At 37.1% G+C, this 15,775-nt stretch overlaps 1 protein-coding gene and 1 long non-coding RNA gene across 2 annotated transcripts; both read right to left on the bottom strand.

Annotated features, from left to right (window-relative positions):
- Window positions 1–508: 508 nt before the first annotated feature.
- LOC140811773 (uncharacterized) lies at window positions 509–6,735 on the bottom strand. The gene is made up of 2 exons (XM_073169844.1): window positions 5,645–6,735; window positions 509–698 (listed from the first exon to the last, which is right to left on the bottom strand). The coding sequence occupies exons 1-2, from the start codon at window positions 6,705–6,707 to the stop codon at window positions 637–639; spliced, it is 1,125 nt and encodes a 374-aa protein (XP_073025945.1). The 5' UTR covers window positions 6,708–6,735; the 3' UTR covers window positions 509–636.
- A 67-nt stretch (window positions 6,736–6,802) lies between these two features.
- LOC140811782 (uncharacterized) lies at window positions 6,803–8,286 on the bottom strand. Its single transcript, XR_012113531.1, has 3 exons — window positions 8,154–8,286; window positions 7,860–7,914; window positions 6,803–7,246 (listed from the first exon to the last, which is right to left on the bottom strand). It is a non-coding gene; the product is annotated as an uncharacterized lncRNA (long non-coding RNA).
- Window positions 8,287–15,775: the final 7,489 nt, after the last annotated feature.

A 15,775-nucleotide genomic window follows, 5' to 3' on the forward strand; every position in this document is an offset into this window, starting at 1 on the left:
CGAGATTTCCCCATGAAAGCTAAGGGTTTTCTTCATTTCTTTTCTTTCCTATCTTCGATTTAAGCTTCTAGTTGGATTTCCGAGTTGAGATCGAGGTTCTTGGTCGTTCTAGGAAGCTAAGGTAAGTTTTTGGTTGTGTTATTTCTTGGTTTTGGAGAAGATATGATTTGGGTTTAATGTTATAGTTGGTTTAATGGATTTATTGATATGGATTCTTGGATATTGAGTTGATAATGGTGTTATTTATGGATTATTGTTGTAGGTGGTGTATCAAGTGTATAGTTTGGAGGTTGCTATTGGTTTGTAAGTGGAATTTCCTCTTTGTGCTCACATGATAATATATGTATGGATTCCAAAGGCTTTATTGTGGGGCCCTTAGCTCCTAATCGTTATTACAATGCAATCTGATTAGGATTAATTAATCACAGCGGAAAACGGGTTTAAAATTTTCTTTACAATGAGCCCGAAATATCTCTTCTCAAATTTAAATACTAAAAATAGTATTTAATCTCCATGTCATAAAACACGCCCACTCGTAATCAAAGCCAATCATATACAAACATTTTATATCCTCGGGACATGCCCCGGTATATAGATACATATACATATACTGGGAACAAGACAAAAACATAAACCTCAGCCCAAGCTGTGGCTCCCTCCAGAAGTACCCTCTCCGGTCTCATGATATCCTGGAGTACCTGCCATTGTCCACACACAAAGACAACAACAGCGCCCCTTGGGGGTGAGCAAAGCTCCGTATGGAACAACCAATCACATATACCACAGATATCTAAACAATGATATATGGTATGCAATGCATGTATGTCGTGGAAGTATAGGGTCAAATGCCCATCCACTGAGCACATGTCAGAATCAATCGAATCGCTATCAAATCAATGCTCGAGCTGGCACACCGGCCAATATGGGATACACGTATGATAGCGTCGGCAAAGCGCCATCAAATCCCAAATCTCATATCCAATCATATGGGGCCACAATTGTCTATGCTTTACGGGTCATATAATACCGGCATAGAGATTGTGTTCACAAACCCCGGAATCCAATCAAATCATATCAAGGTATCCAAGGATCATAGCTCAACGTGCATGTCATGTATCGATGTATGCATAAAATGATGTGTGTTAACAAAACATTTATTTTATACACCGATATCTCAATCTCAATGTCATGTATGCCACATAATAAACAAATAGGGCACATAGACACGTAATCTCATTCCAATCAATCAAATCAATCCGACATATATCATATAATACAGATACCTGTCGTATGTTACCCGGTCGCAACATACCTCAATTCTTCGTTCCAAATTGATGTAGCCTGAAGATATTGATATAACACTTTATCTACATCAATAAAATAATCATTCCAATCAATAACATACTCTAAAATCATTAATATGAGTTTCAAAGATCATTTGAAACTTCATAAATTCATATCAAATCCAAATCATATCATAATTCAATTCCGACTTCGAATATGAGTTTCTTGTCGGTTACTCTACCACATATAGGAATCTCGATTTCAAATACATGCTATTTCAGCACTTTCATATTTAGAGCTGCTGAAACTTGAAGAAATTTACCTCAAATCGAAGACCTCGTGTCAACGATCCCAGAACTGGAGTCGGTTCGTCGATTGGATAAACCGATAAGTCGCACGATCGAAAAGAAAATTTCTTTTTCTCTCCCCCTTCCCCTCTCGATTTTCTCTCTGTTGCAAAATGAAAGAATGATTCATTCTTTCACACGTAAGTTGCAAGTTTATCTTTTTATTTTTTTTTAATTTTTTTTTAATTATATTATATTATATTATTATTTTATTAATAAAATAATATAATATAATATAATATATACTATTTAAAATTTTATCGCCGGTATACGTCTTTGGACCAGTCAAATGATCTAATTTTCCAAAACTCAAAACATTAAACTTCTACATCTTTGAGTTTTCTACTTTATCTCCAAATCTCAAATCATTTGGACTTAATATGACCAAGATATGTCATATTTTATCCATAAAAATTAATTCATTATTTTTCAACTTATTTACGAAAATGCCATCAAAGCTATTTTAGTCTCAGGGTCTCACATTTCTCCCCCACTTAAAAGATTTCGTCCTCGAAATCTCAAACATCACTATATACATAACATTGGCAAACATACATATGTCACTAGTTATAGTACATATCAAAACTAAAATCAGAAAAAGGATCATAATACATCGAATACAATGGAACAGATGTCATAGAATCAAATAAATGCGGATACGAATCTCGCATCTTGCTTTCCAATTCCCACGTTGATTCTTCAACACCATGTCGTGTCCATTGCACTCGTACCAGAGGGATCGACTTATTCCTCAATATCTTCTCCTTTCGATCCATAATGCGAACAGGTTGTTCAACATAGGAAAGAGAAGGATCCAGTTCAACCTCGTCAGGTGCAAGCACATGTGATGGATCTGGCTCATATTTCCTCAACATAGAAACATGAAACACATCATGAATAGCAGATAGAGCTGGTGGGAATGCCAATCGATACGCAAGATCACCAACTCGATCCAGAATCTCGTATGGACCAACATAACGAGGAGATAATTTCCCTCGCATGCCAAATCGAACAGTGCCTCTAAAGGGAGATATTTTCAAAAATACTCTGTCACCTTTCTGGAATTCCAAGGGTCGTCTTCGTTTATTCGCATAACTCGTTTGACGATCCTGAGCAGCTTTCATCCGCTGCCGAATTAACTGAACCTTATCATTCATTTCCTGTATCATTTCAGGTCCAGTCAATTGTCTATCACCAATCTCATCCCAGAATAACGGCGATCTACATCGTCTCCCATATAGAGCTTCAAACGGTGCCATACCGATACTCGTCTGAAAGCTATTATTATAAGAAAATTCAACCAATGGTAAGGCATCTTGCCATCCCATTCTGAAATCCATCACAACAGCACGCAACATATCCTCTAAAGTTTGAATCGTACGCTCAGTCTGGCCATCAGTTTGAGGATGATAAGCAGTACTCATAGCCAAACGCGTACCCATCGCTTCCTGAAACTACCCCAGAATTTAGAAGCAAATCTGGGATCACGATCAGATACAATTGAGACTGGCACACCGTGCAGTCTCACAACATTTTTGATGTATAAACGGGTCATTCTCTTATAAGGATAAGTCCGTTCATATGGAATAAAATGTGCAGATTTCGAAAGCCGATCAATAATCACCCAAATAGCATCACAGCTCTTGGGCGAACGAGGTAAATGAGTCACGAAATCCATGACAATATGTTCCCAATTCCATTTCGGGATTTCAAGACTATGGAGCAATCCTCGAGGTCTCATTCTCTCGGCTTTCACTTGCTGGCATACAAGACATCTAGAAATAAACTCAGCAATGTCCTTCTTCATACGTTTCCACCAGAATTGAGGTCTCAGTGTCAAATACATCTTTCGACCTCCAGGGTGAATACTATATTTGCTACAATGTGCTTCTCGAAGAAGGGCGGATCTCAAATCAGAATCATTAGGAACTACCAGCTGACAATTAAGTCGTAAAGAACCATCAGAAGAAATCTGAAATCCAGACTGATGTCCGGCAGATACAAGTTCTTTCGACTTCATAATCTGAGCATCGCTTCGTTGGGCCTTTCGTATCTTCGATATCAATTTCGGCTCAATTTGCAATGCTGAAACAGTGACAGAATTCCAATTCGAGTGAAAAGTCCAACCAGAAGTACATATATCCTCATGTACCTTGGCGACAGAGACAAAAGCTAAAACAGAATCATAAACTTTATGGCTCAGGGCATCCGCAGTAACATTCACCGATCCAGAGTGATTTTGAATCTCATCATCAAAATCCTTCAGGAGATCCATCCACCCGCGTTGCCTCATATTCAAATCAGATTAAGAAAAGAGATATTTCAGACTTTTATGGTCCGAATAAATAACAAACTTTTCTCCGTACAAGTAATGGCGTCAGATCTTCAAAGCAAACACAATGGCAGCCAATTCAAGATCATGAACATGATAACGTGTTTTATGAGATTTCAATTGACGAGACGCATAAGCAACCACTTTGCCGTGTTGCATCAAAACACAGCCCAAACCTTTACCAGACGCATCTGTACACACCACAAATCCTCCGGTACCTGAGGGAATAGTAAGCACAGGTGCTGTGGTCAATCTCGTCTTCAATTCAAGAAAACTAGCTTCACATTCATCTGACCAAATGAATCGCTGATTCTTCTGTGTCAGTTGAGTAATAGGTTTAGCTATCTTCGAAAATCCTTCAATAAAGCGACGATAATATCCCGCTAAACCCATGAAGCTACGGATCTCAGGAACATTCGTAGGTCTTGGCCAATTCAATACAGCTTCGACCTTCGAAGGATCAACAGATATGCCATGTCTCGAAATGACGTGGCCCAGAAATACCACTTTGTCCATCCAGAATTCACATTTGGACAATTTGGCATACAAATGACTAGTACGAAGAGTCTGAAGTACCAGTCTCAAATGTTCAGCATGCTCCTTTTTCGATTTCGAATACACAAGAATATCATCGATAAAAACAATAACGAATCGGTCCAAATAATCTCGAAAGACACGATTCATTAAGTCCATAAAAATAGCAGGAGCATTCGTAAGACCAAAAGGCATAACCAAGAATTCATAGTGGCCATACCTCGTACGAAAAGCAGTTTTGGGCACATCTTCGTCTCGAACTCATACTTGATGATACCCAGAACGAAGATCAATCTTCGAGTATACAGAAGTACCCTGAAGCTGATCAAACAAATCATCGATACGAGGAAGTGGGTACTTGTTCTTCACAGTAGCCCGATTCAATTGCCTATAGTCGATACACATTCGCATAGTACCATCTTTCTTTCGAACAAATAAAACTGGAGCTCCCCAAGGTGATACACTCGGTCGAATATACCCCTTATCGAGAAAATCCTGTAGTTGTTCTTTCAATTCTTTCAATTCCAGTGGTGCCATGCGATAGGGAGCTTTAGAAATAGGCGCAGTCCCCGGCATCAGATCAATACTAAACTCAACTTTCGATGAGGAGGAAAATCAGGAATCTCATCGGGAAATACATCTGGAAACTCTTTCGCAACAGGAATCTCAGATAAAGAAGACTCCTTCTTCGAAATATCAATAGCGTAGATAAGATAACCCTCATCTCTGCTAGACAACAATCGAGACATTTCCAAGGAAGATACCAATGGAATTTTGGCTTGGGAACCCTTGCCATAAAAATTCCACTTGGGTCCATCAATCGGTCGAAATCGAACCACTCCATGACAACAATCAACAGTAGCTCGATTCGTCATCAAGATATCCATGCCAACAATACAATCAAAGTCGTGCATAGGGAGGACAATCAGATTCAGAAATATCACATTATCCTCATATATCAATACACAATTATGCACAACTTTTTCAGACAAAATAATCTTTCCTGCTGGCGTGGCTATCGACAAGATATCATACAACGGGATACACTCAATATCGTGAGATGCAACAAATGCATGAGATATGAATGAATGAGATGCTCCTGTATCAAATAAAACACGTGCAGGATAATCACAAAGCGTGCAAATACCTGCAATCACACCTCCAGGAGCTTCTCTCGCCTGATCGTCAGTCATGGCATACACTCTCACCTGAGGAGGAACCTGGGCACTCTGACCACCCGGTCCTCGATATCGTGGGGCACTCGACTGCTGAAAAGATGGGACAGGATCAGCAGGTCTCATCATACCAGGGCCACCTCTAAATCCTGGCTGGGGCTGAGCAGAAGTCGTACCCCTGTTCGGACATACTCGAGAGAAATGGCCTTCCTGTCCACACTGATAACAAGTACCAAACATACCTCGACACTGCTCGATAGTATGTTTACCTCCACAATGGCTACAGTAGGGAGCAATCACCGGACTCCCTTTCTGTGATCCACTCGAACTCGTAGAAGACGAAGAAACAGAACCCGTCTTCTTAAACTTCTTGCCTCTCGGTCTCAAAGCAGGCTGCTGAGCTGATACCGGTGGTGGAGGAGTATACTGCGGACCTCCCCGCCTAAGTCCAGCCTCGGCTGCCTTCGCTCTCTCAACTGCCTCTGCGTAGCTGGTAGGCAATCCAGAAACAACATAAGTATACAAAGCAGGATGTAAACCATTTACAAACCTGTTATATTTTGCCCTCGCATTCCCAGCCACGTGAGGTGCATACTTTAACAAAGTAGAAAATTTCGAAGCATACTCCGCAACAGACATCGTTCCCTGCTGCAGATTATTAAATTCATTCTCCTGAGCAGTATAATAAGAAGGAGGGGAATACTGCTCCAAAAACTGGGCCTTGAAGACATTCCATGTGACTTCAATCCCTGCTTCTTTCAGTCCAATCTCAGCGGCTTCCCACCAAGATTTAGCTCGGTCCTTCAACTGATAGAGAGCAAGTTTCAGTCTCCGAACCTTGGAATATTCAACAATATTAAACAAGTGCTCGATGTCCTTCAGCCAGGCCTCAGCTCTTTCAGCACTCTCAGTACCAAAGAACCTCGGTGGTTTCAGATCCTGGAATCGAGCCATCACTACATCCATGGACAATCCTTCAAATTGCCCAACAATCCTCTCAGTACTGCTACTCGCAGTTTCATGTGTGGGATCCATCTACAAATTAAAAGATGAATATCACAATTTCATAATCTCATCATCTCATATCATCAATCTCATCAGATACTTACTCAAATCAAATCAAATCAAATAAGAGCAAGTAATACAAATAATTCAAACACAAGCGCACAATTCATTTGTGCCTATTCAAGTGTACACAAGACTCAATAGAGCATTCCCAGCTATGCTCTGATACCATACTGTGTGGGGCCCTTAGCTCCTAATCGTTATTACAATGCAATCTGATTAGGATTAATTAATCACAGCGGAAAACGGGTTTAAAATTTTCTTTACAATGAGCCCGAAATATCTCTTCTCAAATTTAAATACTAAAAATAGTATTTAATCTCCATGTCATAAAACACGCCCACACGTAATCAAAGCCAATCATATACAAACATTTTATATCCTCGGGACATGCCCCGGTATATAGATACATATACATATACTGGGAACAAGACAAAAACATAAACCTCAGCCCAAGCTGTGGCTCCCTCCAGAAGTACCCTCTCCGGTCTCATGATATCCTGGAGTACCTGCCATTGTCCACACACAAAGACAACAACAGCCCCCCTTGGGGGTGAGCAAAGCTCCGTATGGAACAACCAATCATATATACCACAGATATCTAAACAATGATATATGGTATGCAATGCATGTATGTCGTGGAAGTATAGGGTCAAATGCCCATCCACTGAGCACATGTCAGAATCAATCGAATCGCTATCAAATCAATGCTCGAGCTGGCACACCGGCCAATATGGGATACACGTATGATAGCGTCGGCAAAGCGCCATCAAATCCCAAATCTCATATCCAATCATATGGGGCCACAATTGTCTATGCTTTACGGATCATATAATACCGGCATAGCGATTGTGTTCACAAACCCCGGAATCCAATCAAATCATATCAAGGTATCCAAGGATCATAGCTCAACGTGCATGTCATGTATCGATGTATGCATAAAATGATGTGTGTTAACAAAACATTTATTTTATACACCGATATCTCAATCTCAATGTCATGTATGCCACATAATAAACAAATAGGGCACATAGACACGTAATCTCATTCCAATCAATCAAATCAATCCGACATATATCATATAATACAGATACCTGTCGTATGTTACCGGTCGCAACATACCTCAATTCTTCGTTCCAAATTGATGTAGCCTGAAGATATTGATATAACACTTTATCTACATCAATAACATAATCATTCCAATCAATAACATACTCTAAAATCATTAATATGAGTTTCAAAGATCATTTGAAACTTCATAAATTCATATCAAATCCAAATCATATCATAATTCAATTCCGACTTCGAATATGAGTTTCTTGTCGGTTACTCTACCACATATAGGAATCTCGATTTCAAATACATGCTATTTCAGCACTTTCATATTTAGAGCTGCTGAAACTAGAAGAAATTTACCTCAAATCGAAGACCTCGTGTCAACGATCCCAGAACTGGAGTCGGTTCGTCGATTGGATAAACCGATAAGTCGCACGATCGAAAAGAAAATTTTTTTTTCTCTCCCCCTTCCCCTCTCGATTTTCTCTCTGTTGCAAAATGAAAGAATGATTCATTCTTTCACACGTAAGTTGCAAGTTTATCTTTTTATTTTTTTTAATTTTTTTTTAATTATATTATATTATATTATTATTTTATTAATAAAATAATATAATATAATATAATATATACTATTTAAAATTTTATCGCCGGTATACGTCTTTGGACCAGTCAAATGATCTAATTTTCCAAAACTCAAAACATTAAACTTCTACATCTTTGAGTTTTCTACTTTATCTCCAAATCTCAAATCATTTGGACTTAATATGTCCAAGATATGTCATATTTTATCCATAAAAATTAATTCATTATTTTTCAACTTATTTACGAAAATACAATCAAAGCTATTTTAGTCTCAGGGTCTCACATTTATTATGCTATTCCCTTCATTTGATTGTCAAGTATGTATTGATTCCATTGTTAATTATATTGGAGGCAAATTAATGTCTCAGCTATGAAAAGGGAATAAAAGAGAAAAGAAGTGTATCTTAAAGTTATTGATTAAATGCCAAGAGAGAGTTTAAAGTGTTTTATGGATTGATAGATACATAGTCAGAGATTGCATGCAATTAGATGATCATCGCCCATAGGCTTATATCCCTCAGAGTTGTCGATTTATATCGATGGGATATAGGTGTTCAGAGACAGAGTTACTATATAGATGTCAATCCATACCAGAGAAAAGAGAAATACCATCTTATTGTTTATATTGATATGATATTCATATTTCAGAGTTGATGATATTTAATGCTTTAAAGTCATGATTTTCAGAGTATGTTATGTTTATTGTTATATAAGAGTTTTACTTGCTGAGTTTTATACTCATTTCAGTTATTTTTCATGCGATGCAGATAAGAGCGACCAGCCAGGACGTTGATGTGGGCCGGAGTCATATGCATAGAAGAGGGAAGTGAAGGCTATTTTGACAAGTATTTTAGACATGATCATAGGAATGATATTTTGTATTTTTTGTTGTATCATTTGAATGATCATGTATAAACTTTTGTAAATGATTTTATGTTATAAAATGTTAATCCTTCCTCCCTTAAAAGAAAAATTTTAATTTTCGCTGTATTTTATTTAAAATTGGGTCGAGGTGTCACACTTCATCTCATATATCCCGATCGAATATGCTACCATTGGTTCATCGAGGTTGCATATTAAATTCGATAGCTATGTGATACAATCATGAAATATTCATAGTGTCATCGCATGCACAAATAGAGAACTCTTTCTGAAACGTCTGCTTATTTGTTTTGCTTGAAAAGTACTAAAAAGATTTTTTTTAAACCTCCCTAGCATCGGCCGAACTACCAAAAATTAAATTAAATACTTTGGAAATCATTTTAAATCATAAATCATAAACTAGTGCGGAAAACTAGCGTAGGTCCTCGGGTTATGTGCACCCTCGGTCCAGCAAAGTCAACCATTAAGACCTCCATAACATTATTATCACAATCACCTGTATCAATCACACCTAGGGAATCTAAAAACTCAACACACCATAATCTTGATAATGAGTACTACAAATACAGCTCACATACAAGAGTGAAAATACTTGTACTTAAAATATCATTTAAATGAAGATGCATAAACTTTAATTATGAACATTTTCGTAAACATTTTCATGATGCATAAACTTTAAATAAAAACATTTTCATAATGATGCATCAACTTTAAACATAAACATTTTCATATCATCTTCAACATATTAATATTCATATTATCATCAACATATACGTATTCATTTTTCCTTTTCATTGAATTCAGATCGTTAATTGTGACTTTCGTGTTCATCTACGTCTACGTCTACGTGTTGGGCGATGGATCCATCTACATGTAACCACAGTACTGGGCGGCGGGGACACCAACAACACTCTCACCGGTCAACTGGGCCTTGGCCTTACGTATTAACATATCATCGTATACATATACATATCTATATCCAAGGAAACACGATCGTCGGGCTCCCACTGGGACCATAACCCTCACGATATCTCCAACATATCGGCGTATTAGTTACAATTACTTCACGTCCTTAAATGTTTCATATTCTCATCACTTTATAAAATTTAAACATTCATATAACGGTTTTTCTTTTAAACCAAGTATGCAATATGTCTTTTAAACGTCCACGTTAAATTATAAAATCCATAAACGTTTTAAAAATAACATTTTAACATATACATATCCATGAACATTTAAAAATCATAATTTAACATATAAAAATTCATAAACATGTGAAGTAATCATATTAGCATATAAAACAGCATTCAGGACACTGCTATGACGTTTACTAATTTATAGGTGTAAAATGACCGTTTTACCCCTAGACATAAAATTTCACGTTTCTGACTTTTTCTTAATTTCATTGACTCTAACATGTCCCAAATAATTATATAAGCCTACACGAATTTTCTCATATTTTTATTTAGCTTAAATCGAGGACTTTTAATTTATTATTTAAATATGACATATTACTGCGTTTAATCCCGAATTAAACCAAACCTTAATATAAAATTCCCAAATTAAAAACTTAGACTTTTAATAATTATTTAAGCTTAAATATAATTTTCCATAATTTTATGAAGCATAAAACTAGGCGTTTCCCGATTCGTTTTTAAACTTAGACGTACTTCCCGGTTTTGACCCGTATGGACTCGAAACTTAACCAAAACTTACCAAACTTGGACCAAAGATTAATAACACCTAACTAACCCATATACAACCAAATTACAGCACATTAAGTCCTTTGAACATGCCTAGGAAGCTACTGAATTTTTCTGCACAAGAGTTCTAGTCCTAATTTGATTCGAACCTACGCTAGCTTCGCCTCCAGCCCTTAACCACCATGTTCAGCCTCTACCCATCTCTCCTATGCAGCCCACTTAAATCTACGGGACCCTCCCTAACCACGACTAGCAGTCGTGACCCTCAAAGACTCCTAGTCGAAGAGTCCTTTCCCTTAAGGAGTCTATTTTCGTTTTTATTCCTTCCCTATTTTTTCCAGCCCTTAAACATACAACTGGGGACTCTTAAACATGTGGAAAAACATCTCTTCAAGTACCCCTACCATGACAGCCCTTTTATGCATCATTATGAGGAGTTTTAAAAGATGAAAACACTAGTTTTGTTCATGTATAGTCACAAAAACGAAAATATAAAAGTTGCATCATGTTTTTCATGCAATCATGTATCAAACACATAATATGGTGTGAGATGAGAAAAAAGAGATTAAGGCGTGCCTTTGCGTATTTTACGCACGAAAACGAAGCGACGATGCGAAGAACAGCGACGTAGACACCTAGGCTGAATTTTTCTTCAAAAGACCAAAGCTTTTCCTTTTTGATTGTGATGTGTGTGCCGTGTTGCTGGTGGGGGAAGAATTGTGGTGCTTTGGGTAGTGGAGGCATGGGGTTTATGGGAGTTATGGGGAGGATTTAACAAATTAAATAGTTTAATCAAACACGAATCCAAGCTTAGGCCCATTAGGTGAGATAATTAAGCCCATTAGTGCTTAAGTTAAAATATTAAAATAATTTTGTTTAGAAACATTTGTGAATTTATTAGCCAGGTTGCCAAAACGTTTGCATTTTTGTTGAAAAACCAACACCGATAAAATTTACTTTTCGGCGTATAAAATCACCTAAAAACCCTTTATTTTCAAAATTATGAAGAATCATCACCCATATTTTAAATAATTAAAAACAAATATTTAATAAAAACATTTTCTATTTTTCAGCCCTCGGTCTCCGTTCCTCGATCGCAACTCGAATAACCTTTAAAAATATATTTTAACGCAACCATGTAGAAAAATATATTTTAAACATGCAAATATGCCCAACATAATTAATTCATGCAATTAAAACATTTAATTAAATACAAGAGAATTTAATAACTTGCGTACATGTGGTTCGCGTGAACTTTTAAATTTTCGGGGCGTTACACTTTCCCTAATGTACATCTTACACTCTGGCCAGAGATTTCATGCACTACTATTTCGTTAGATCACATAGGATATCAACACCTGTAGGAGAGCGGTGAATCCCCGACTACAATGCACTTGCTCCTACACATTGCGCAATTGCACCCAACCTCGCCACCTTGTGATCCCACTAATCATGTACAATCACAACCACAGACTATTCCTCTCGATGAATGATAATCACTTGGAAATTTCGAAAGAGGGTTGTTCGGTACAATCATCGTATGATTACCCATCTGCATGATTTGACATCTCTATGCCCTTACCATGAAACACTGTACAAAACATCACAGAAGCTAGTCTCAATCTCAGGCAGCTTTTATCTTTATTTTAGGCGGCTGAATCTGTAGAGGCCCGTGTTTCGTATTTAAAAACTTGCGGAAAAATTAAAAATTTTCTCTTTAAGTAAATAAAATGCCTCATTCATAAAATGAACTGATAAAAAGGTTTAATGTTCAAAATAGCAGCGGAAGTAATTATTGTTTGCAAAATAACAATTTAAAATAATTCAACAAAAGATAAAATCTGAGTTTGGAATAAAAATAGTAAATGCTGAAAATGAGGTCCTGGGGTTCTTACTACTTCCGACCCAAGATGGCTCACTGGTCCCGCCCTCGGTCCCGACCTCATCAGTACCTACAACAATCAAGTCTAGTGAGTCTAAAGACTCAGCATGCATATATCGTAAATAACAAGTAAATATAATAAAATCGCATGCAACGTAAAAATATCAAGAGTCTGGCGTAACATGAAAATATCATGTCATGAATAATTATATATACGTGCATAACTGAAAATCGTAAGTGAAATGTTTGCTCCATAGAGCTCTGTCATAAAATAGCATGTCATAATTTTCTGTTGAGAATATGTTTTACGCAAGTGGCCCATAAAATGAACTGAATCGTCTGATCAGACTAAATCACAGTATACTGGGCGGTAGAGATCATCACAGCCCTTGGACTAGATATCCGTACCAATACGTGAACATGAACTAGTCAGTGATCACCGGGTGAAGTAATAATCCCATGATAGTGAAGTGGCCACAAGCAATATCGCATATATCTCAAAAATGAATATTTTATATTTTTATGCACGTAATATAATTAAATATCATGTATTATTTCCGAATGGGTTGGATCGTTCACATGCTCGCTGCGACCTAATTTAAACATGAAAAATATGCAAATGATTTAACTTGACCAAAACTTCTTAATTGAACCCAAAAACGAGACAATTACGCCCAACGACTTAGTATTTAACCATGACTCCGTGCCAACCCGAACCAACACAGAACCATCATTTAGTCATGATTAAAATACACCTAAAATGATGAAATAATGCTCCTAAAATTTACAAGTCGAAATTTGGTGAATGGAGGCCAAAAACATGAAACGCTCTTTCGAGAGTTTTTTGGCACATTGCACCGTAAATTCTCGTACGACCTCTAAACTTAACCGAATCACAAACGGCCAAAAACGTGACCTTCCTAACTTGATTAGGTACTGTTCAGTCTAAGGCCATAGGCTAAAAGCCAACCAAAAACTCAAACAAGCTTCTGAACCGAAGCACTAAGTTGCGGTCCAAAATTACAGCTGCGCTTCTTTGCGTCGTTTGCGAGGCTAATGTCCATTGGGGATTGAACCACCGACCAGAATCTCTCAACAACATCCTAAGGCATGGCTTGGTCCATGGTTAATGGCTACAAACCAACCACAAACCAAGCAATACCATAGGACGACGTCAAACTCCACCCGAGAACCAATTGTGCGTGCGTGGGGTGTAGCGCTTCTCTTGGTGTCTTTGTCACTCCAATGGCCATATGATTGAAAATGGCTTGCCCTAAACATTATGAGGTATTGTGTGAACCATGGCTAAGGGCTTAAAATCCAACCAAGATCCACACCAACCTCCGAGACCGAAAACCAACTACACAGAAAATGAAAGGGTCGAAGGGTGCTTGTCTTGTTTCGTTTTGAAAAACGATGAAGCCATGAACCAATCCTTGAAAGGCCGACTTGGTCACATATTAGACAAGCCAAGGAGAGGTTATAACCATGGTTACATCCCCTAGGCCAGCCAGGATCTGAAACCTCCCCCTTTGACAGCAAAACAATAAAATCGAGACTCAACATGACATAAAGGAAGAGTTGCTGTCATCTTTCCTCCCTTGCGTGCATGGGGCTTGAACTAATGGACCAGTATGATCCTAAAACCCCCTAGTACAATCCTAGATGCAGCCTTGAGACCCTGGAAATCGAGCCATACCCTGAACCATCAAAACAAGCAGAAAACGTGAAGTGCACAAGGGAGGCCGAAAAAAAATCTGTACATGTTCGAAAATAATGTTGTCCTCATTTCGGTTTTGATAAAGAAAATCATGCACATGTGATGTAAAAATTTCAATATATGAGGAGTAAATAAAAACATATACATTCCTTGGTTTGTTTTGAAAGAAAAACAAACGAAACGACTATGCGGCGCGAAGGAGACGAAGTTGCTTTGCTTCTTGTTTTTCTCTCTTGTTTTCTTTCTTAATTCTCCTAGGAGACTCACGATTTTCTCTACCAAAAATGCTCTCAAGTTTTCGAAAATGGGGAGAGAAAAGTCTAGGAGGTGAATGAGGAAGTTACAAAATAAATGGGAGATAGAAAGGCATGTTAGAAACTTTTCTATCCTTGAGTTGAGAGATAATGGAAATGATTTGATATCAAAAGATTTTTGAAGGATAATTTAGGGTGCACATGGTCGAATTTTTGGTCTAGGAACAAGGGAGAAAATTGCTTAATTATTTAATTGTTGGTGATTTAAAAGTGGGGGTAATTATCTACTAAGAAGATATTAAGAAAATGAATCAAAGGAATGAGTTGTCAAATATTTTGAATCTAGAAAGGTAGTGGCCGAAATTCTTGAAATAAAATGGGGAAAATATTGCTTAATTAATAATTATTGATGATTAAAAGGTGAGGGATTATTTACCAAGAAAAGAGATAAGGAAAGGAAACAAAGTTTGTGAGTTGTCAATTAATTCAAATCTCTTATCAAGGTGGCCGAAATTATGCTTTTAAAATGGGGTGGAATATTGCTTAATTATTAATTATTGAGGGATTAAAATTGTGGGAATTAGTCTACCATGAATGGATATGGAAAGATCTCAAAATGGTGAGTTGTTAAACTTCATTTAAATCTTTTGGGTGAGGGCCGAAATTTGCATGGTAAATGGAGGGAAAATATTTCTTAATTTTTGCATTTTAAATCTTTAGTGTTTTATCTATCCATTAAATATTTTATTGAATTAATAAATTAGTTATTGAACCTAAAGGAATTTATTTACTACTTACCTCAAATTACTAAAATAATTCCTTAAACATTCTTTTACATTAAATTAATTTATTATTTATCTTAAATAAATTCTAGGAATGTTTTCTTAATATAAAATTTTATCTCCATACTCCAACTCTAGTCCGGCCTCACTTATATAACTGAAAAGATAACAATTAAA

The sequence above is a fragment of the Primulina eburnea genome, chromosome 1, assembly GCF_022965805.1.
Source record: "Primulina eburnea isolate SZY01 chromosome 1, ASM2296580v1, whole genome shotgun sequence".
NCBI classification, from domain to species: Eukaryota; Viridiplantae; Streptophyta; class Magnoliopsida; order Lamiales; family Gesneriaceae; genus Primulina; species Primulina eburnea.

Excerpts from the sequence above, each read along its gene's own strand:
- LOC140811773 (XM_073169844.1), bottom strand. The coding sequence starts at position 6,707 with ATGGATCCCACACATGAAACTGCGAGTAGCAGTACTGAGAGGATTGTT. Across the intron at positions 699-5,644 it reads TCCTGGAGGTGTGATTGCAG|GTACTCCAGGATATCATGAG; the intron begins GTATTTGCACGC and ends GGACAATGGCAG.